Source organism: Anoplophora glabripennis, unplaced genomic scaffold (genome assembly GCF_000390285.2).
Source record: "Anoplophora glabripennis isolate ALB-LARVAE unplaced genomic scaffold, Agla_2.0 scaffold197, whole genome shotgun sequence".
NCBI classification, from domain to species: Eukaryota; Metazoa; Arthropoda; class Insecta; order Coleoptera; family Cerambycidae; genus Anoplophora; species Anoplophora glabripennis.
The window spans coordinates 396,016-420,880 of NW_019416387.1; the positions used below are offsets into that span (position 1 = coordinate 396,016).

The 24,865-nt window shown below is 31.9% G+C and overlaps 2 protein-coding genes across 2 annotated transcripts in view; both read left to right on the forward strand.

The window, feature by feature from the left end:
• LOC108904906 (scavenger receptor class B member 1) overlaps positions 1 to 24,865 on the forward strand; it is a 144,471-nt gene that overhangs the window by 4,070 nt on the left and 115,536 nt on the right. The gene's annotated exons all lie outside the window — the stretch shown is intronic.
• LOC108904878 overlaps positions 12,672 to 24,865 on the forward strand; it is a 21,439-nt gene continuing 9,245 nt past the window's right edge. Inside the window, exon 1 of the mRNA XM_023454402.1 lies at positions 12,672 to 12,826. Within this exon, the coding sequence (XP_023310170.1) occupies positions 12,672 to 12,826 (155 nt within the window). The remainder of the gene's footprint in view (positions 12,827 to 24,865) is intronic.

Genomic DNA, 24,865 nt, shown 5'->3' on the forward strand with positions numbered 1-24,865 from the left:
CTGAGTATTAAAATATTGCCAACTATACATTCTATATTAATTTAGAAGTGATTAGAGGGATCGTATTAATTGATGTAAGGACTTTGTGGAAAAAGATATACTAATTCGAAAGCACACGAAATTAGCGTTGAATTTAATATTAAATTAATAGGAAAAGATATGGATATTAAATTTACACCTGCTTAACTACTTATAAGAGAAGTGTAAGCAATTCTCTATTTAGATTTAAAAATCCAGTTATATTTCCGTATTGGTGATAAAAATTCGACGACAAGGCTTTTATATTTTATTGTTTACAAATCATATCGAAAATTTATTGTCGAAGCAAGATATATTTTTTTTGTTTATGTGAAATCACAGTATACACATAGGTACTTATATTATTAATTATGAATCGAATGGAACTTTATTATGAAACAATTTTTTATTTGTCAGAAAACATTCCACAAAAACAGCACCTAAAAATAAAAGTGGGTATGGCATTTCTTCGACAGAATTAACCATCAAACAAACTTGTGATACATTATATAACGCAAATAAAATAATTCATCACCAGTATATAAACAAGTTTATTTATGTACTTATACAGATACTGACAAATAACAGCATTAGTGGTAACTTAGTAATATAAAAAATTATTATTTTCATAGCACGTATTTCAAAGAAGAGCCTGTAAAATATTTAAAGCTGTAAACATCGGCATGTACCTTTCCTGCTTTGTCGAGGATTTTCTAAAAATACTCAATGATTATGATTAATTAATCTGTATATAGTTTCATAACAGCATTTTGCGGGGCCTGATTATGTTTATTGTACCTACAACAGGCGTGTAAAGTTCAGGAAATATAACGATCAACATATACAGGGTGTCCCGGAACTTGATACAAAAAAGTTGGCATCAATAGCCGAGGTCAAAAAATATCAGTTCTTTATATAATTTTTTTTCGTACGGGCCTTCGTTAATAAGACTCTAAATTATTAACTTCAGCATGATGCAAATTTGGTGATCGATAACACATGCGTACAGCTTGTTTTTGATGTTGTAAGTGAAACCTCATTATGACCAGAACGCCAGGGACGGACTATGCCCAATGGTTAACAACCTAGATTTTTTGCATATTGCAATCTGCCTGCTCAAAAATAAGTTCCCTAAAGAATTTTCCAACGATAAAACCTTCTTGGCTCAACTCGGTAAAATTAACAGTTTAGGAAATATTTGTGAATTTATGCCACAGTGCAGATCGAGCAGCGCCTCCACCATTTTTTGTTTTTAATTTTTAATTGAACATAGTTACAATGTTAGAACCGTACATATTTTTAAAATAAGAGCCTAGAAAATCTTACTATCTGCTAATATAATTTTCACTAACAAAATTTGACAAACACACTTTACACATAACACTAAACAAGAATAAGTTAAAAGTAAGTTAAAAAAATAATTTAAAAGAAAGAAAACTATCAAAATGCATTTTCAAAATGGGCATCTTCCACCTCCACACACTTCTTAAGTTTATGAATGTTATTTGTTTGTACACGAAAACGCATTTTTGGAGTAATAATTTAATAGGTCCATACGTTTCTAAGGAACGTCTGAATGGACATCGCTATTTTGGAGTTCTTGCAAAATAATTTGCAGCCACTATTAGACGATGTTCCATCAGACACTCGAAGAAAAGATTGGTTCATGCACGATGGGGCTCCTCCCCATTTCAATATTGATGTGCGAAATTATTTATCCACTGTGTTTAATAATAAATGGATTGGGAGAGGGGCCCAATTTCATGGCCATCGCGTTCTCCAGATTTTAACCCGATGGACTTCTTCCCGTGGAGATACCTGAAAAGTTTAGTATACGCAATCCCAGTACAGACAAGGGATGAATTGCTACAATGAATTAATTTCCATTGTAATAATATTAGACATACCCCAGAAATGCTTTTTCGTGTACAAACAAATAACATTCGTAGACTTAGGAAGTGTATGAAGCTAGAAAATTATTTTTTTTAACTTACTTTAACTTATTCCCGTTTTGTGTTATGTGTAAAGTGTGTTTGTCATTTTATGTTAGTGAAAATTACATTAGCAAACAGTAAGATTTTCTAGGCTCTTATTTTAAAAATATGTACGGTTCTAACATAGTAATTATGTCCAATTAAAAATTAAAAACAAAAAATGGTATAGGCGCCGCTCGATGTGCACTGTGACATAAAATCACAAATATTTCCTAAACTATTAATTTTGATACTGGCAGATTGCGATCGTCATCTATGCAAAAATTCTGGGTTGTTGACCATTGGACATAGTCCGTCCCTGGCGTTCTGAGCATAATGAAATTTCACTTATGACATCAAAAACAATCTGTACGCATGTGTTATCGGTCACCAAATTTGCATCATGCTGAAGTTAATAGTTTAGCTTAGAGACTGTAAATAAAAATAAGTTTTTAATTTTCATCTTTGAGTAAATTGTTAATGAAGGCCCGTATCAAAAAAATTTATATGAAGTACTGATATTATTTTCACCCCATCTATTTGTACTCGACTTGTAAATTGTCTTACACCCTAGAGAAAACATGTATAACTGGTACAGTGAAGAGATATTGTTTCTAACTTGCTTAGATTTTGTACAACCCTCGTCAAGACTTATATAGATTCACCAAAAAATGCTCTTAAAAACCGTTTTGCGAAAATTAAGAATCGCCTTATAGCATGAAAACGATAAAAGATAGCGACCACCCAGCATATATATTTCCACCGTCTCAACCCTTATCGACATAACAACAACACCCTACCAAATCATTGTTGCAAATTTTCGCTTTTTTACCTTCAAAAACAATATATTGAATTGAAGACTGCAGCAAAAACGAGGTAGCTGCACTTTTTGGCCAAATTGAGTTGTTAGTACGAATCGATAAAGAATATTAATGTCGTTTGGATAAAAAATGAGACATCTACCTTATTTGGTTTCGGTCATCCATAATTTTTTATAGCTACCTTCTCCATTTACTACGAAACATTTGGTGCAATAACATGGCAACTGTTTAGATATTCACAGGTTGGTTACACAGCCCCACAAAAAAAAGTATCGGATCTGGTATTTAGACCCAGTATTTCCATGTATTTTTTTCCGCTGAATCCGAATCTGTCTTCAGATTTGGCCCAACGGGTCTGAGTTTTCGGGAAAATTAAAAAACAGGTCAAAATTCACAAAAAACGTCATTTACGATCGACGAAAGTTATAAAAAGTCAAATTATTCTACTAGCTCCCTAGACGTATGATTTTTCACTCGTTCAATTCCAATTTATCATCATAGAGTCAGACAAGCTGGTCCAATTTCATGGAAAAATAGAAAATAGATCAAAATGCTTAAAAACGCCATTTTCATGGCATAATTCGTGTTGCAGAGTTCTGGATCCATGTTTTTATCCACCCACCCATTTATGAATTCATACATCTTTCTATCCAGTCGTTCATGCATGAATACGCATATTTATCCATCCACCTGTACCACCTATAAGACCCACCCATCCACCCATCTATCCATCTACTTTTTGTGCTGAGAGATGAGATAAGCTGTCAATAAGTTTTGCCAAACTAATGGGGTATTTTACCGATGATAGTAACCAAGTTTTGCTCTATAAAAATTTTTGATAGGGCGCTTCCGTACGGAGATACAAGGTGATAAAAGTTTCAAATGTTTATATCATTTTTCCTGTAACTTCGCTGGCATAAAACATTGAGTGATAAAATTTGGAGGACGACATTTTTTTAATAGGTACTATTTTTTCATGTATAACTTATTTCAAAATACACTCCAGTGGGGTAGTTATTGGGGGAGTAGGGGACCTTTTTTGAAAAAAAATCGTGGACCACTGACTTTTTAAATAATTTTAAATGTAAGTTAGGTAGTATTTAAGTTAGCTTGCGACTATGAGTATTTTTTTTCAAAATTCTATACATCCAAATTTTTTAATCTCCAATTTCACTAATAACTTTCCTAACTACGGTAACAGTGCTTGATTTTCAATATGATACGGATGAAACATCTTCAATATTTTATTTGTCAAGCTTTTGAAAACTCCAAGGTTACTACTTATTTCCTGGCACTAATATTTGGATTTTCAACAGCAGACGCCACAACTTTAAACTAAATATTATCGTTGTTGTCTCCTAGTAGTTTTCTCATAATTCGTATTTGCTGTTCATTCAAACCTTTCCTTCACATTTTCAAAACAGTGGATCTCTGTAAATTTGGATTATTTGCTTTGTAAATACGTGTTGCTAACAAACATTTCCCATATTTTGCTAATTCATAATCACTTGTAGCGATTTTATGGTTTTTTTGATTTTATTTACAAAAAAACTTTCCATGAAGACTTATTTATTAAACTCAAATATCTAAATTTTTCAGTTATTAATTTTTATTTTAAACAGTGTAGCTAGACAACTAATCAATTTAATAAAAATAAATACCCTTACATATTTTTCCCGACAAAGGAACGGGCGCAAATCCGGTATTTTATTATAATTTTTTTTTTTGCAGAAACTACTCAACTTAGGTATAGGGAAAGCTATTAAAAAATTGTAGGGTCTACAGAAAGGCATCTAATGAAATCATAAAACACAGGGTGTTCTATTTGAAAAAGTCGAGATTTTTCAAATTTTAAATTATCAGGTTTGGCACGATTTTTTTGCCCCCTGTATATCGCAGGTCAACTTTTGATACGTTTTTTGAAAGAGCCATCTTCACTCTACAGTTCCTAAAAAAAAAAATTTCTAGCTGTCATACAATCATAATTATGTCAATTACTAGAAGTGACGAAACATAAGAAACAAAAATGAAAAGTCGATTATCTCGAAAACTATCAATATTTTAATAGGGATCATAACACAAAGTCCCGTTAATTTTTCACGTAGAATTCGATAATGCCATAAAAATATAGGTTTCCATTTAAAAAAATTAAGTTGGTACTTGCCCAGGAAAGACTGAACACCCTGTATGTGCAAATATATTTTCATTTTGTGCAGCTCGAGAAAGTAGGCAACTCTGTAGAAAAAAAATTAAGTTATATCTTTTATTAACCTAGATAATGGACTTACTCGTACTAGGTGGATACGGTGTATGTAGTTATGTACAGTGGACATCAAAGTTTGCATTTAGTTAAGTAAATTTCATGTTCATTACTATCATTAATAAAAAAATGTTTCATGGTTTTTGTGGCAAAAACAAGGTAACTGCAAGATTTTTTTCAGTTTTACAAAAAATTGCAGTCTTTAAAAAATAGTTTTCTCCAACAGTGTACTTCCACCCAATATGTTAACCACTTTTACAGTAAAAACCAAAGGAAAAATAATAAATTTGAATTTAAATGTTTTTGTCCCTCCTGAAAAATTTCTAAGAATGCAGCTACCTCATTTTTACTGCAATGTCTTCAATTGCCGTCCCTTCACACAAACTTTAGTAATTATTGGTCGATTTTTGGGGTCACGACGTGTGGCTATCAACCCGCCGGTTTTTCCAAAACCCAGTCGAACCGATACGGAATATTCCAATGATGGAATCTCCTGAAAATACATTAAGACAACGCACGAAAAAAAATTGTCTCGTCAATTTTATCGCGGAAAAGTTTATTTCTTATCTGTTTACACACTATAGAATTTATGATTCTCCATTACCTTAATTGATTTAAAGGTGACAGTCATTGACGTCCACAAAAAGCGTTTTTAACCTGGTACTTTGATCCGATTCGAATCATTGTGTCGTTTTATAAAATTAAGCCCACAAAAAATTAGTGCAATTACGTTAAATGTCATTTTGTTAATTAATTCAAAAAGTACCTTTGTATGTTTTGTTAAAATCTGCTGCATTGAGCTTTTTGCAATGTTTAATTGCAGTGACAGACGGCGCACTGTAGTTACAGGAATATTATCTACACTATCACTGACCGTAGCAATATTTTCGGCTGAATGGCCAGTACGAGGTCGCCCAACATTTTTATTGTTTGCAACCGAATCTGTTAGGTCAAATTTGACTACTAATTTTTTATTCGGAGCGTACCTTCTACCGAAAATTCCAGTAATTTGCTCACAATCTCAGCTACACACTCTCTGTATTTGTAAATTTTCACAATCTTCACCCGCTCGTCCCGTATAACGCTCAGTTTTGTCTAACCGACGTTTTTACCAGCACGTGACCCTTCACGATGCTGCTGACTATTCGAAATAAAAATGGCGCACTGTTCAAATCCTGTGGAACACCCTTTATATGGCTCGAATATTATTAATTTCAATGAAAATTATTTCCGTAGGAAGATTGTTATCAACGTCCGGTCAGGACTGTGTGTATTTTTTATCCAATCGATATTAATTTCCCTATTTAAGTATTAATAAACGGCTTGTCGACGTTTGATCGATATAAACGACCAAAGGTACGTTGTGGCGTGTTGAAAATGGAAAATTTTGTTTGGAAAAAGTTTAAGGAGACTGGTACAGAGTATCTGAGAACTACCAACACGCCTGGTTACCGGTACCTCATCGAAAAAGTAGCTTTTGAAAGGTGAATACAAACATTTATATCGTTTATTTGTTTTGTACAGCATTGTTTTGCAAGCGTGACTTGCTATGTTTGGTTTAACGGGCTAAATAACGTTTTTCCTGGCAAATTTTTAATTTTATTTATTTATTTATTTATTTTTTCTTAAATTATTTAGTAAAGTTGGTTTAGGCTAAACTTCTCAACAATCTTGTTAACTTAAAACGTAACATTTGTTCTTAAATTTATGAGGGAAAAAATATTATTCAAATCTACTCGGTCCAATTTTTTTAAATAAAGAAGAAAGTGTTTTTAAATATATCAAAGAATTATAGGTTTCAATTTCCACGAAGAGCTCGGTTATAGTGTGAGTGAAAAATCGTGTTTTTTTGTATTAATTTTGTTAATTAAAAATTAAAAGAAGATGACAACTAGATGCCATTTCCCAAATAATAATTAACCCAACGACACTGCATTAAGAAACTTTTAAAACAGTAACTGTGTCATCCTTGTCATATTATATTGCGAATATAAACACCTATCCTTGTACAACTATTAGCACCTATAATAACTGAATGGTTTAATGAAATAATTGATTTTCTTTTCGCTGGACTGTATACTTCCGTAAAAATGTAAAGAACCCCGCCCACACCTTATGGAATTTGGTCTTTCGGTGAAATTTCCTGAAAAATTGATGTCCCTTTTTTATTACTGATTAAATGTCTTCATATCTACGAAGCTCCAAAGGGGTCAAAAACAGTGAAAAATTGATTCACTCAAATATAATTTTTTTGACATACCTATAATGAAGTAAATATAACTTTTTTGACGTATAATGTAGCTCGTTTAACAATGATTAACATACAGGATGTCCGCAAAGGTCATGTCAAAAATGAAGGGGTGTACGGGGAGCTTAAAATAGCAGTACTTCATAAAAAAAAATTTCCTATCGTGCTTCGTTGTTGAGTTATTCGCCTTCAAAGAAAGAAGTTTGAAAAACAAATTCCAATTATTAATTAATAATAAATAATTAATAATTAATTAACTTCCAAGTCGTTACCATGACAACAATGAAATTTGGGCAATTAAAGCAATTCATGATGAATTCATTTCCAAGTTTAAACTTATATTCAACATGCCTGTATGTACAGGAGCAGACGAAATTATCCATTTAAACATCTTTGACAGCGTTGCCAAATTTGGTATTTTTCTTTCATAGTTCGATTCCTCTCTCACTTTGCTAAAAAAAAGATATACCATATGTCAGTCGATATCTTGTACCGTTTTTGAGAAAATCGTATTTTATTAACAACAAACACGTATTGTATCAAAAATGCGATATTAACATTTTTGCAAAAATCTTGGAAATTCAGATGATTGTCAACAAGTATGTATAATTAGCAGTTAGATACTTGTCATAAATCATTTTGACACTATTTGTTGATTCAATATCATGTAGGATTTTAGCTATGAAAAATTTGCGGATATTCATCTATGTACGAACCTGCAGAATGTAGTGCTTCTGAAGCTGTTCGAATTTACGCCAACCGCTTTCAAATAGAATTTGCATATTTCAAGTGATGGAAAAACCCATTCAGACAAAACACTAACAAAAATTTATCATTAATATATGGATGGCAATTGGGAACTACTTAGTGGGACCATATGTCATTAATGACGCTTTAAATGGGAATAAATACCTACACTTACCGCAAGAACACCTTAATCCATTATTGGAAGACATCTCTTTAAATATTTGAAATAACATGTGGCCATTTTAGCAGGGCAGTAAGGGCTTATTTAAATACCACATTTCTCGATCGATGGATCGGTCGAGGTAGTCCTTTTCCGTGGCTGCCTCGGTCCCCGATCTTAATCCTCTCGTTTTTTTTCTTTAGGGCCATCTTAAAAGTCTTGTTTATCAAATTCCTATAAATAGTAGGGAAGAATTATTAAATCGCATACGCCGACATCGTTAGAAATGATCACCACATGTTATTTTGAGTATAGCAGAAGTGTTTGAGCAATTTCAGAAAATGCATTGAACTTGAAGGTGCACATATTGATCATCTTACTTAACAGTTCTCTTTTTTTTTTCAAGATTTTTACAAAAATGTTAGTATCACATTTTTAATACAATAAATGTATGCTGTTAATAAAATTCGATTTTCTCAAAAACGGTACAAGATATCGACTGATATACGGTATACCTACCTTTTTTTTTAACAAAGTAAGAGAGGAATCGAACTATGAAAGAAAAATGTCAAATGGATAATTTCGTCTGCTCCTGTATAATCCAGGCATATTGAATATCAGTTTAAACTTGAAAATGAACATTGTCATGAATTGCTTTAATTGCCCAAATTTCATTGTTTCCAGACACCTTGTATATTTGATAGAAATCTGTGAAATGCCCTAACAAATAAAGAAAAACGGCCATTACCGCTGATATTAGAGCAACCCGATCTTCATACGAGGAGGATGTCAAGTCGGATTTTGCATATCATTTTGCCCTAATAAGGACAGTTTGTGTGTATATAGTCCAAGCATTATAGAGAAATGCTTACAGAAATTATTACCTGGACAAAAAAAATATGACCGTATAGAAAATTAAATTTTAAATTGAGTTTCTTGTTCTTTAAACTCGATCCAAAATGGCGAACATGGTTAAAAAAAATCGATAATTTGCAAAAAACGGATTTTCTAAAATAACTAAAAAAATTGACCGATTGAAAAATTTTAAATAAGAAAGTTGTAGCTATTAAAAAGATCTATCGACTGATTTTTTTGTAAGTATCGATTGCTTTGTTACTTTTCGAGATATATCGAAAAAACCGTTAAAAATCTTCTCTATTCTCTTCTTCTATAAACTCGTTTATATTTACGTTCCCATATTTGTTATTTACTGCAAGCATAGCCCGCGGCAAGCCAAAAAAGTACATTTTTGAAAAATTTAAAAATATTAATTATTTTTCGATATATCGATTTTTTGAAAAAAAAGGCGCTCTCGAAAATTGACTAGATCTTCTCAGCGGATAGCCCTACAGTAACGATTTTTGATTTATTTTCTTCGTAAAGAGTTATATTATCAAGCTGTTAAAAAATGTTAACGATTTTATTAATTTTAAGGATAAAAAAATGACTGAAAAAGTTGCACTTTCTCAATTAAAATTTTTCAATCGGTGCTATATTTTTTTAGTTATTTTAGAAAAACCGTTTTTTGCAACTTTGCGATTTTTTTAACCATATTCGCCATTTTGGATCGAGTTTAAAGAACAAAAAACTCAATTTAAAATTTAATTTTCTATACGGTCATATTTTTTTTTGTCCAGGTAATAATTTCTGCAAATTTAATATTAATCCGTGACAGAATGCTTGGACTAATATGCACGCGTGCGTGTGCGTGTGTATTTTCAATAAACACACGAAATCCCATACATTTTTTTTAATATCTACATGAATTTTTCCAAAAAAAATATATTTTATATTTAATCTTTTTATTATTGTTTCAGTATGAATATTATTTTATTTGTAAATCTGTATGTTTATCTGATTTAGTTGACGACTTTTACTAAAAAATTATTGGACTTTTATGTTATTTTGATAAAAAATATTGCAGGTCATCCATCGACTTCCACAAGTAAATCCGAATGATCCTCAACTAATTGAAGGTTAAGAAAACTATATAAATATCTCATTTGTATTGACATTATATCTAGAATAAATAAAAATCGTTAATATTTTTTTTTATCAAAATAACATTTTTAATCCCATAATATTTTTATAAAATTCGTCAACCAAATCATATAAGGCTCCAAATTTACAAGTAAAATGATATTCTTACTAAAACAATAATACAAAGATTAAATATAAAATATAAATAGAAAATATGTATACATATAAATGTAACAAGTAATATAAAACCATATAAATAAAAATCGTTAAGGTATCTGCGGGGTCATTTGTCCTTTATTACAGTTAAAAAGTGACAGTCAAGAAAATCAGGATTACTGGGTAGTTCTTTTAATTAAACATCAGAAGATTTGCAATGTCGGTTTCATACGAAATTCAACATGTTTTCAATGTCAATCCAGTTACCAACATTAAAACAATAGCTGCTCGAAGTTTGCGATAAATTAAACAAGTGATGCCATTCGTAACTGAAATGCGTATAGAATTCCTATACAGGGTGTTCGAAAACAACATCCAGACATTTTAAAAAACCGGTTGCTAAGGCGATGTTATGAAGAAAACTTCATATAAACATGTACACTCATAAAAATTTTATGTAAAATTACATACCAGATAATTAGTTATTCTGACTCCACAGTAGGTAATGTAAAATTACATCATACAAGTAAAGTTACATTAAGCATGTAATTTTACGTTTTTTGTGTAATTCATCCAAAATGTAAACTCACTCTATCGATATATGCATAATTACGTACGACACCTAAAGCACAATTTTACCAAGAAACAGGGAAACGACATAGTATTTTTAGATAGAATACGTTTTTCTACGTATTTAAATATTTTTCTATAAGCAATCTCTGTACAAAATCTCCCTCTTATTTAAAGGACAAAGTACATTTAATTTTACACATCTTTTTTTAATGACGTCTTTACCCTTCAGTATTTTAACTAAAATTACTAAGTACTTTTTTATACTCTCGAAAACCGTATAAATCTTGAATTAATTTTAGACTTCTTTAACTATGAGGACTAATCAAATAAACAACATGTACTTATCTAAGACATTTTCTTTCATAAAATTGACTTTTAATTTAAAATAATTGAGTATAGGAAATACATTCCTCGTGTACTTTGTTTTACTACGGTTTTCATTCATATGAGGTGAATTCTATAAACGATTTCGAGAGCAATAGCCAGTTCTTGACAACATTATACAGAAAACAAAAAAAGTATAGTAAATATAATAAGTGAAATAGGTTTTAAATAATAAGCTACGACGATGTCTGTGTGTAAAGGTTAGGGAAAGTACTATATGGTTATTATCGATATTTATCATACTCTTCAATAACTTTAAATGAAGATATACCGAGAGATTTATCCAATTTAGATAAAGTCCTATTATTTACTTACCACAATATTTATTTATAACATCATATTTAGGTAGTTAGAGCACTGTACTACATTAAATTACACCACAAATGAATCTAAACATGCCAACTGAACACTAGCACAGTTCTCTACACACGCGCTGTAACACCACACTGGATGATCACATGATTAATCTGATTGGTCGAGCCAAATCAGGTCATGTAAATTCACACTTTTATTCGTATATTTGCATCAAATATAGTAAAACACGTAAAAGATTAGAAATAATACATTTTAAAATGTAAAAATACAAAGTAAAAGGTAAAAATACATCGCAAAAAGAAAATATAAACTTAAACGTGTTATTCTACACAATGTATCATGTATGTTCAATTCATTACATTTTTTATGTACAAACCAGTATAAATATGTAAAAAGCGTATGTAAATTTCCACAATTTTTATCAGTAATTTACTTAGTTTTTCAATGCACAGGGCAATCATAGTTAAGTCCACTTCATTGATGTGTAAAAAACTTTGAAATTTCAAATTTTGTTATCAAATTTTGAAAAAAATCGAAGATTATAATTAAATCTTTTTTCTTTTTTTCTGGGTTGGGCACCGGGCTTTTTGAGGTAGGCCGTGCACACCCCTGTCCCCCCTAGCTACGCCCATGGACGCCCTGCACATAGCCGTTTAAAAAAGGTTATTAAGTAAACCAGAATCGTTCAGTAGTCGTTTTATTTAAACGCCAGAAAATTTCCAATATCGGTTTTTATGAAATTCCATCCGATTTCAATGTCAACCACAGTTGCCAACGGAAAAAAAGTACCTATCCTGTTCTGATTTTGCAATAAATTAAACAAGTGATAATACTCAGTATTGGTACGTCAATGTAATGTGTATAACCTGATTAAAGTCAGTGGCGGGTCAGATTCTGTAATATTATAGTTGTATTTCGTCATACGAAATACGAAAAAAATTAAACCACCAAGAACCCTGTTATCAACTCGAATTTTTGTAGATACGTCTGGTATTTGATCCATACCTGCACCCTATTGACCACCTATTTCATCGGAATGTACACCTGGAATAATTTCATGATGAACCCCGTTATAACGACCGTCAATTTTTTACAATCTTACCCGGTGAAAGACGTCGCGATGCCAGGGATATCCGTGTGTAACATCAACAAAATCAGCAAGATGAAAGCCGAAGCTTACGCAGAGGAACTGTACGTATGTCTAGTTCAATCAAGAAACTGTTGAAAAATTATTACATTTGACAACGTCGCATGTTTCTAAATTATGCGACATTCTATTGTTTTGATCCACCAAGACATGATTTTTTATTTTCGTCTGATGGCATTCGAGAAATTGGTGGAGGAGCCGGTAGCATTTCAAAAATTAACTGGCATTACAATTTTTAACTAGGATAGAGATCCGGTCGTCCTTGTGGCGGTAGTACAACACATTTCCGGTTTTAAATTTTATTTAACAACAAATGCGTCACTCTCCAGGCCATTCTCGAGAATTACTGGTGTTTACCAAACAATACTGTAAATTATTTCGATCTGCGATGGTCTGACGCTTCCACTCGACATCGAGAAGGTCAAAGTCCTTCCAGAGCTTAAGTCTGCACGAAAAATGCTGCTGTTCGGGATTTACCCAGCGAGTGACGCAAATCGGCTGCGTTCGTTTTTCTCGTTTTTTGGCCATCTATAAAGAATTTTGGAATGATACACACACATAGCTCGCTTGGCAGGACACGCAAGCAGTTATTTGGGATAAATTTTAAATATATACAAACGAAAGAGTAGATGTTAGTGAAATCTATTCTTTTACTTGTATAGTTTAGAGGTTGTAAGGATTAGATGTGTGGCACACATTACCTGTGCATGTAATTGCACTTTTGCGGTAATTTACTTAAAATGCAAATTTACAAATTGCACTAAAGGAAATAAAATTAAAAAGGTTTAATAAGTTTAGAAAAAATGTAAGTTTTTAAATTAAACATAAAGACAATTAATACAGAATATTATTGAACAGTTTTCTTAAAATTATTGTAATGAAAAACTTAACACAAAAGGTTTAAAGGATTAATTTTTCAGTTGACTATTTTCATAGGACATAATCTTTATAAATACATACTTGGAATTAATAATAATAAAAAAATTAAAAACTGTCGCTATCAAAAAAATTTCAACATAAAGCAAGTACTTTTTTAAGAACAAGCTTGGTACAGTTTTATAATTTAATTCTGGTTTGGACTATGTAAATTTTATTTAGAGAACTAAATAAAGGAGGATATTCTAGCACAACTTCACTATTTTAGCAATAACTTGAAAACGAAAAAAGATATGGACTTCCGGTTTGTGAATTTGTTTTCCTTAATAAATGATCTATCAAGCCATGAACAAAAAACTTATATCGTTGCATTTAATTTTTTTGTAAACAGAGACAATTACAAAACTTTTTTAATTAGCGTCATCTACCGTTGGGCAGGAAAATAATATGTTTATTCCCATAACATAAATTTTACTAATAGTTCTTTAAAATGAGCCGTCGTCGTTTTTTTGAAATCGATTAAGACATTTAGAAGTTTTGACAATTTAAAAATTTCAAGATTGCGTCCTTCATACTGGCGTTGCTGTGGTAATAACAAAAAAAGAGTTCAAACAAAACTTGTGAACGGTTTAACAGTGTAACTAAAAAGCGTATTTGCAACTTAGGTTATATAAGCGAAATTTCGAAAAACCGACAATTTTCTGTAACACTATAGCAGTTGCGCCCTCTAGCGCTGAAGTTACAAACTTGAAAATATTTTAAATCAACTTCTTTTGGCCGTATTTGTTAATAGATCTTTTACCCCATAATCGTAGAAGGTCTAGTTTCCTATATACAGCTGCTCCGTACCGCTAATAGATCACTCTGTATATAGAAGTATTTATGACCTTGACTTCAGTTCTTATAACTTTTCTCAGATTATTAATGAGGCCACTAGAATTACTTGTACCTTTAGTACTTCAATTGAACCTCCTGTTTATTACTAATACTAACATTGATGAATCTTTTGGAACAATTGCTGCTAAAATAGTGCCTAAAATTATTTCATACCGCTGCTATAAACACTTTAATTTTAACGATTTTTTAAATGATTTGTATAATGTCTCTTGGTTTGAGATGATTTATGAAAATAATCTTGATAAAGAAATTTCGATTTTTAATAAATTTTTAACAAGTCTCTTTGGCATACATGCTCCTGTAAGAAAAGTAAGAGTTACTAAACCTCGAGCTCCTAATCTAAAATTAATCATGAAACAAAGAGATAAGGCACTTCAAAAATTTAAACGTACTCGCGAGCACACTGATTGGTTACAATACAAAAATTTACGAAATTACTGTGTCTCTATGGTACGACAAGAAAAAAAAAGGGTAGTTGGAATTTATTGCTTCTCAAAAAAAATAGTAAACGGACTTGGAAAGCTCTTGATTATCTCAATATTTGATCTTGTAAAAATTTTATTTTGCCACCTCAGATGGCTGACCCTAATGAAATTAATGACTTTTTGCTTAATTTTTACGGAATATCTCTAATAATTGTGATTGTGATTAATTTTTATGGCAATAATAGATGTGATATTAATCTATCTTTCAAATTTGCTTTGGCTACTGTTGATGAGAGTCATACCATTCTTAATAGTATCAAACGGATGCATTTGGTGTTGGTAATATATCTCCCGCTATGTCAAAATACTGTGTAGTCCATTTATTGATCCGTATGTTGCTCATATAATTAATTGCTGAATTGAGAAACAATACTTTCCTTGCTTGTGGAAAAAGGCAATCGGTTTGCCGATACCCAAAAAATATAATCCAGAATCGTCCTCTGATCTTAGAATAATTAATATATTACTTGCGCTTTCCAAAATTTTTGAATGATTGTTATATAATCAAATTTATGACTATTTTGTAAATAATAGTCTCTTACCTCAATCCTGATGTGGCTTCAGGAAAAGGTATAGTACTTCAACTGCTCTAATTACCGTCACTGATGATTTAATAAAAGCACAGGACAGGGGACTAGTTAGTGTTTTACATTTATTGGACTTCTCTAAAGCTTTTGACACAATTAATCATAAGCATCTTTGTTCTAAACTTAAGTACTATGGGTTTGATGAACCGACTTGATCTTATTAATTCTTATTTACATGGAAGATATCAACAGGTATGTGTTAATAACATCGTATCTAATAGTTTAGAAATACTTTCTGGTGTACCCCAGGGTTCAATTGTGGGTCCTTTACTTTTTATAATTTACACTGCTTCCATTTTAGAGTCAATTCAACAATGTAAAGTACAAGCTTATGCTGATGATATTATCATTTTGATATTAATGATCTGGATCAAGCATGCAATATTGTCAGCTCTGAGTTACAAACTATAAGGCAATTATCTGATGAACATATTTTAAAATTAAATTCTAGCAAATCAAAAGTACCTAATTTTTGTTTGGTACTAAGAAAAATGTACAAATATTAAGACTCAACTTTAATATTATAATTGATCGTATTCCAATTTCTATTACTGACGATGTAGAAAAGCTCGGAGTGACTCTTGGCAATAACTTACGGTTCAATCAGCATGTGAAAACATTACTCCAAAAATCTTATTCTTCGCTTAGATTAATTTATAGTCACTTGTTCTTTCCGATTTTAATTACTGTGATTATGTCTATGGTCCATGCCTTAGTATACAAGAAAAAAATAGAATTGAAAAAGTTAAAAATTCATGGTGTCGACTTGTACACGGATTAAGAAAATTTGATCATATTTCTCACAAAATTGTAGAAATCAAGTGGCTCAACATGGAGAATCGTCGACGTCACTATCTTGGCAATCTTGTGCATAAAATTTTAACCATTTCTTTATCATTCGTTAAAAACTAAATTTGTTAAACGTTCTAATGCTCATTCGAGGAATATTCGATTTAATAATACCTTTACAATGCCACATCATCGTAGTGTCCTATTTAAAAGATGTTTTACTTATAATTCTATCACTTTGTACAATTCTCTTCCTGATAATTTTAAAATTTTTAATATTATCAAATTCAAGTATAAATTTAAATCATGTCTATTGAGTGGACAGCTGATTTTATAGTATATACTCGATAGGTAATTGTATTTTATTTTAATTGTATTATTGTTTCTTTTCTGAACGATTGTCTGTTGTTATCTATCACATGTTATCGCATACATATGGTCGAGTGTGAATAGCTATTGCTAGACTTCGCCATGGGTTTACGAATTTCTCCCTCTATTTTTTCTATTTCTTTATTTTATTATTATTATTATTATTATTATTATTATTATTATTATTATTATTATTATTATTATTATTATTATTATTATTATTATTATTATTATTATTATTATTATTATTATTATTTTATGCAATTTGTGTAGAGACCAAGATACCTACTTATTTAAATGATAAATTACTGTATTTAATTTTAAACACGATTTTGGATGAAGTCTACATCCTTCAACATCTAAATTTAAAAGTGAGTTACAAAATTTGCGTTTATCTTAACCAAAGTCAGTAATTACTTTCAAAACCTCCTAAATTTTGTAACGGAAACTAGGCTACTTGCATACTTGTTTATAAAAAAATATCCTAAAGCGATTTACCCCAAAGAGCAAACTACGGATTGCCAACTAGATCACCGCAATTGGTTCAGCAAGTACATATAAAACGCTATAAAGCAAATCGGAACAATCGTTCGTCTAAAAAAAGAATTAGGAGTATACCCTACTTCTTAATGAGCCACACTGTATATGGCCACGTAATTTCCGGAAAAATATTTTAGTATAGAATTTTAATTAAGGTAATAAAATATTTTTGGCGTGACCAGCGTGTGCGGAGGTCAATTTTTAGCGGCAATCCCAGACGATTTCAGACAAACACGACATTCTAAAGGTCGATATGAGGTACAGAAAAAAATCCTTATACGTCCGATCGTTTTAAGACTTGCAGTCAATTAGAACGTTTACTGTCATAAATTGTGTCCCCGTTGTATTGAATTTTAATACAGTGACAATATTTATAAACATAATTTAGGGTATATCAAGGAAAACATGTCATTGACACGCCTGTAAAAATAAGCATGTCGTACAGAGTGTTCAACAAGGATCCCAAATAGTGATCAGGAAATTTGCGACGTAATATGCGTCTTATACAGAGTGTCCTACTTTTCTATGGCTAACCGGGAAGTTTCGTTATATTCATGACGATATATAATAACTATTTCGTATAATCTTGCATACATATTTATGCTGCTGTTAGAATTTTATTATTTTCCCCGTTTCTACATTTTTAAACCTGGTTGTATATGCAATAAATGTCAGTCATTGGGAAAGAATATTCGTAACGATGTAGTTTACAACATACACATGCTGTAATATAATTTTATGGTCATATTATAACGAACCTCATCCAAATTTTCAATTATATCAATCGTATAAAAGGAACAGTGAAGTTGCAGTTTTGGCCTTGCACGTGTTTGAATATACTTTCAACATACAGGGTGTTCGAGTTGAAAGAAAAGCTAGCTTTCGCTCTAAATTTGTCAAATTATAATAATTTAGACAATGACATAGTTATGACATTTTAATATACGAAGTCTGTTCAGACTAATCGACTTTTTTAATTACGCGCTAATGGAGATATTTAGTGATATGCGGTTGGCAGCATTGCGTTGCGCATAACTTCATTTGGTTTTTATGATATTCTTATTTGAGTGCAACGCGTTTAAGCGTTAGTGACGATTTTTGAAATGTGCAATTTTCTGGAACAACGATGTAGGGTAAAATTTTGCGAGAAACTGGGGAAAATTTTCACTGAAACGCTTCAACTTTTGAAACAAGCTTACGGAGATGATGCTCTAGGTCGTGCGCAATGTCACGATCGGTTTTCACGATTTAAAAGTGGTCATGAATCAATTGAAAAAGATCCTCGACGTTCAGAAAGTCAAAGATCTGGGGTCTACAAACCGCCGATTGACTACCAGAGAAATTGAAGAAGTTAGCATCGCAATTGGCTCATGCAATGGAATTTTGACTAAAAAATGACGATGAAACATTCATTCAAAGGATCATAATGAGAAACGAAAGCTAAGTTTACGGCTACGACATTGAGACAAAAGTTCAATCATCACAATGGATTAGTAACGGATGTCTATGCCTCAAGAAAGCACGTCAGTCTCGACCATAGACCTAGTAAACTATGGACTGGCCCTAGAAGGAGAGGTCAATCGCGTTGATGTGTGCAAGGCAGATGAACAAATAATGGTACACGGATATACCGGTACAAAATACCGTAAACTATATACATATAAATAAACAGTTTAAACTGAATTGTGCGTATATTGTGCTTCAGCAAAACTTCTCTATAATAATATGTTGAAAAAGAAAGCGTCGATATAGTTTTGCAAAGTAAGATAATATCAACTATTTAAAACTACTTATGGGGAGCTTACAGTAATTTTAACCGATCGAGCTCATACGATATGAGGGAAATAAATGGAGAAATACATAAAGAAGGCATTATAAAAACTATTTGGAAAATTGTATACAGGCTGTTACAAATTCACTTCTCACTACAGGGATCTCGGAAACGGTAAGAGCTATGAAGTAACTTAAATTGGAGCAAAGTTGCGTAATCAGGGTATCAACATTATGTCTCTAAAAAGTCAAGGCTATTATGATTAATTTTCCAAATATTTGAAAAAAACCGAAATTTTGGAAATCCGTTTTTGTTTCATTTCAGCTTTGTTTGAGGTGATATTGAAAAAAGAAGAACACTTTCTCATGGCCACTTTTTGCCCTCTATCGAATGGCATAATCAATTTTTGTGTGTAACATTTCGTCTCTCCAGGACCATCATCAACTTAATTTTTTTAAATTCGACCCTAGAAATTTTATTATATTTTTTGCAAGCCTTCATGACCCTTAATATTGTACTGCCTCAGCCCGAACCAGATTTAGACGTTTTGTCTCGAAAAATTAATCTTCAGTGTATTCGTTCCAAATTATCCAAATTTTTTTCTTTGTTTATTTAATTATCGTACACTGTAAGCTGTAAGTGTACAATAAAACAATTATTATTATTAACTATTACCATAACTTGGTCATACATTATTCAATAAGTTGTTGCGTCAAAATTAAAACCTTATTACAATTTTAATTTTATTATGACAAATTAATTCTTAAAAATGCATATGAACAACCAAAACGCCAACTGAATATTATTCTTAAAAAAATTTCAGTAAATGTTCAAAAACATTTTCGTTTTGACAAAGGTTGAAGATGAAGATCAGCGCAATATTAATAATAATAATAATAATAATAATATCTCTACTCCTCATTCTAACTACGAGAATTAGCCCAGAAGTCGGAGACTTGTGCGCGAGAGGAGGCGGCATATTATTATTATGAAGGCCGCATTTGCGCCCAGGAACGACTTATGCTGGTAGGCCCTAACCACCATTCAGTGCAGGAATGAGGGAAACCTGGAAAACCTCATTAATTAGGGGGGTGGTCAAATGCCAACCGGTGTCAATCTCTCACATTGACCCAAGCCAACATTCTTCCACCCTACCATACCTGCACAGAAGGTGCCAATCCTCCAGACAAGCATAACTAATCTACGGTCTACCGGCCGCGGAATTATCGGAATTTATTATATCTGTAACCGCAACTGTGAAAGAGCATGTCAGATGTATTTGTATGAATATCCTGAAAAAAAAATAGACTATAGACATAGGAATAAAACTCTAATAATATTTTATTTTATGCATGGTGGTAATAGTTTAAATAACTAGATAGATTTCACAAAGTCTAACGACACTTACAGTGTACAATAATTCAATAAACTAAGAAATCTAAATAAAAAACAGATAAATTTGGAACGAATACACTGATGATGAATTTTTCGAGACAAAACTTCTGAATCTGGTTCGGGCTGAGGCAGTACAGTATTGGAGGGTCGTGAAGGCTTGCAAAAAATGTAATAAAATTTCCAGGGTCGTATTTAAAAAAATGAAGTTGATGATGGTCCTGGAGAGATGAAACGTTACATATAAAAATTGATTATGCCATTCAATATAGGGCAAAAAGTGGCCATGAGAAAGTGTTCTTCATTTTTCAATATCCCCTCAAACAAGGGTGAAATTAAACAAAAACGGATTTCCTAAATTTCGTTTTTTTTCAAATATTTCTAAAACTAATCATGTTTGCCTTGATTTTTTAGAGGTATAATGTTGGTCCCCTGATTACTCAACTTTGCCCCCATTTAAGCTCTTACCGTTTCCGAGATCCCTGTAGTGAGAAGCCAATTTATAACAGCCTGTATATGAATGTTTTTTAAATATGTATAATAAAATATATTTGACTTTAAATTTCTAATTATTGCATTCCCCCATTAATACCTCCAATTAATACAGAAATTCAGATATAACACATACAACAAATAATACATACAAATATACAACATATAAACAAAAGTTAATAAAAATTAAAATTACTGGTACAAATATGTATGGTTAAGAGAAGAGAAATAGAATTATTCATTATAAGATAGCCACCATGCATAAATGTAGTTAAAATCATTTTAACTTCAAACGGGAATACGGCCTAACAGAAAAAAGGGGTAAGGAATCGAGTATAGCTAGCTGATTGGTTGAATTAAATGTAGCGCGCAACAGTCGAAGTTCTGTAAACGAAGCATAAGCCCGCACTAGCTCTATCTCTCTCGCACACGTCTGTGCGATTGGCGTTTATATAGGCAAAATGACACTTGGGCGAATCCAGTAGTTTATAAGATCTATGGTCTCGACGCTGTTTTCAGACCATTGATGTCATATCAATGCAAATTTGTAACAGACTTAAAGTCCATTTCAAATTAAGCTATCCAGGACTTTGCGAAATGGAACATCGCTGGGAAAAGTGAGTGAATAGGGGAGGGGTGTACTTTGAAGACACAAGGACCAATAATGTATAAAATTAATAATAAAGTTTTAAAAAAATCCGAACAGGCCTCGTATGAGATCTGGGCCCGAAATTTCAACGCCAGTGATTGAGTTTTTCTTCATTTTAAATAATGGTTTACACCGGGTACCTTTTGTCTCAAAACGCTGAAGTTTTCAGTTCTTATTACTCCTTTCTAACGGATATTAAAAGGTTCAAACGCATTGTGATTTTAAATTAAAGCTAACTGTTGGAAACATTGTTAACATGCAAACAGTCTTCAAAATCCATTAATTTTTCTTCAATGTCCAACTGCTGACATATTAGATATGTTTCTAACACTTGGGAAAGTACATAATATTAGAATTACAAATTTCATTGCAAAGTTACGATTAAATTGAAATACATTTATACATATATACAATGTAGGTACAGACGAGCATTCAAGGATATATTTGTTATGAAATTGAAATACCCTTCCTCAAAGTACAATATCATAGGAAAGGTGGTTAAAAGCGACGGCTAAGTCGAACAAACCAATTAATAAGTGCCTAGTATGAATAGGAAGAAAACTAGGTTAGTCATTGAAAAATTCAACGATAATTATCGTTATTATAAAAATTAAAACTTTGGGTCATTATCAAAAATTCTAACCAATATAAATGAATTGGTACATTACCACCCATATAGCACCCAACATCCACAGGACTTTCATTTTAAGTCCGTTTTAGATCCAGGGAATGTCCAACAGTGTACATCTCTGTAACGACTCTAATATTACTTCAACTTNGCGACTGAGAGCGCGAGGCTGGCATGGCCGAGATTTGGCTGACGGTTGGCTTCACCGGCTTGCCTCTACAGTTCAGTCTATTTTGTCTATGGTAGCCACCATACATAAATGTAGTTAATCATTTTAACTTCAAACGGGAATAAGGCCTAACAGAAAAAAGGGGTAAGGAATCGAGTATAGCTAGCTGATTGGTTGAATTAAATGTAACGCGCAACAGTCGAAGTTCTGTGAACGAAGCATAAGCCCGTACTAACTCTATCTCTCTCGCACACGTCTGTGCGATTGGCGTTTATATAGGCAAAATGACACTTGGGCGAATCAAGTAGTTTATAAGGTCTATGGTCTCGACGCTGTTTTCAGACTATTGATGTCATATCAAAGCAAAGTCACAGACTTAAAGTCCATTTCAAATTAAGCTATCCAGGACTTTGCGAAATGGAACATCGCTGGGAAAAGTGAGTGAATAGGGGAGGGGTGTACTTTGAAGGCACAAGGACCAATAAAGTGTAAAATTAATAATAAACTTTAAAAAAAATCCGAACAGGCCTCGTATGAGATCTGGGCCCGAAATTTCAACGCCACTGATTGAGTTTTTCTTCATTTTAAATAATGGTTTACACCGGGTACCTTTTGTCTCAAAACGCTGAAGTTTTCAGTTCCTATTACTCCTTTCTAACGGATATTACTTAAAAGGTTCAAACGCATTGTGATTTTAAATTAAAGCTAACTGTTGGAAACATTGTTAACATGCAAACAGTCTTCAAAATCCATTAATTTTTCTTCAATGTCCAACTGCTGACATATTAGATATGTTTCTAACACTTGGGAAAGTACATAATATTAGAATTACAAATTTCATTGCAAAGTTACGATTAAATTGAAATACATTTATACATATATACAATGTAGGTACAGACGAGCATTCAAGGATATATTTGTTATGAAATTGAAATACCCTTCCTCAAAGTACAATATCATAGGAAAGGTGGTTAAAAGCGACGGCTAAGTCGAACAAACCAATTAATAAGTGCCTAGTATGAATAGGAAGAAAACTAGGTTAGTCATTGAAAAATTCAACGATAATTATCGTTATTATAAAAATTAAAACTTTGGGTCATTATCAAAAATTCTAACCAATATAAATGAATTGGTACATTACCACCCATATAGCACCCAACATCCACAGGACTTTCATTTTAAGTCCGTTTTAGATCCAGGGAATGTCCAACAGTGTACATCTCTGTAACGACTCTAATATTACTTCAACTTTGCTCCTTTACAAACCAGGGCCTACTGATAAATAAAAAAATATACTAGAATTCAAATTCAAATTTTCTGTCGTGCTACTCTTTGTTTTGGTGGGAATGTAATATGGTATCATGCGCGTAGCTTGTGGTGACGTCACTAAGGAACAAGACTGATGAAATTAAGGTATATATTGGCATGAAAATGAACGTTTTGTCGTTTCATCTGATCATCATTCATTTTATTATTCAAAACAGGTATTCGTATCATTATTAACTTAAATACTCTATTTATACATAATGTTATAACGAATGTCCGTAGTTCTTTGCTGACGTCATGCGCATATGGGATGAAATTGAACCGGCTGACGCGCATACTATATTCAGACTACGCTGTCAAATAAATAACTTGTCGTTTCTACATAATAGGAGGCCAATCAATAAAGCATTTAAATCAGTGATTTTGTGACAAAAATTTTATTACATTTTGTAAGTTGTTTATGAACGAAATTAAGTATAATAAAAAGTTGTTTTCTCGAAAATGTTTTGGCAGATCTAGATACTTCTGCTACATCGGAGTCGTTTGTACACTCCATGACACTGATATTATTTATTATGTATCACCACCTGAAAATTTAAAATCGGACCACCTCCAACGCTTCCAGAAACTTGTGCAAAATTGTGCAACAAAAAATTCAAATTGCAATTGTACCAAAACTAATGGTCCAACAGCGCCTGCTTTGTGCACACTTAAGATAAATATAATAGGCATGATGACAGATTTTGAAAAACTGTTCTATGATGATCGGAAGTATTTATTATTATATTTATTATACATGACGTCACATCTATGTTTGTCAACAGTAAACATAATGTGCTAATATTTTGTGTTGCAAGATTCATTAGTTAAATAAAAATATAAAGTTACCATAATAGTACATGCATTTTATTTACCCTCAAATTGTACTTTGGTAGAATAATGGATACATAATATCTTTCCATGAAGAGACTGAAACATTAAGGGCCCATATTCTTTAATTAGTGCTTTCCGCAAAGACAAATAATTTCAAACATTTAATAACTGAATAATCTAAAGCTTATCAAATAATAGGAATGTTATGTCATACCACCTGAGTATTTTCAAAGACGCCGCAGTAAAACGAATAAACAGGTGCAAAAAACGATCAAACCATCAAGGTTTTAGGTACTGAAA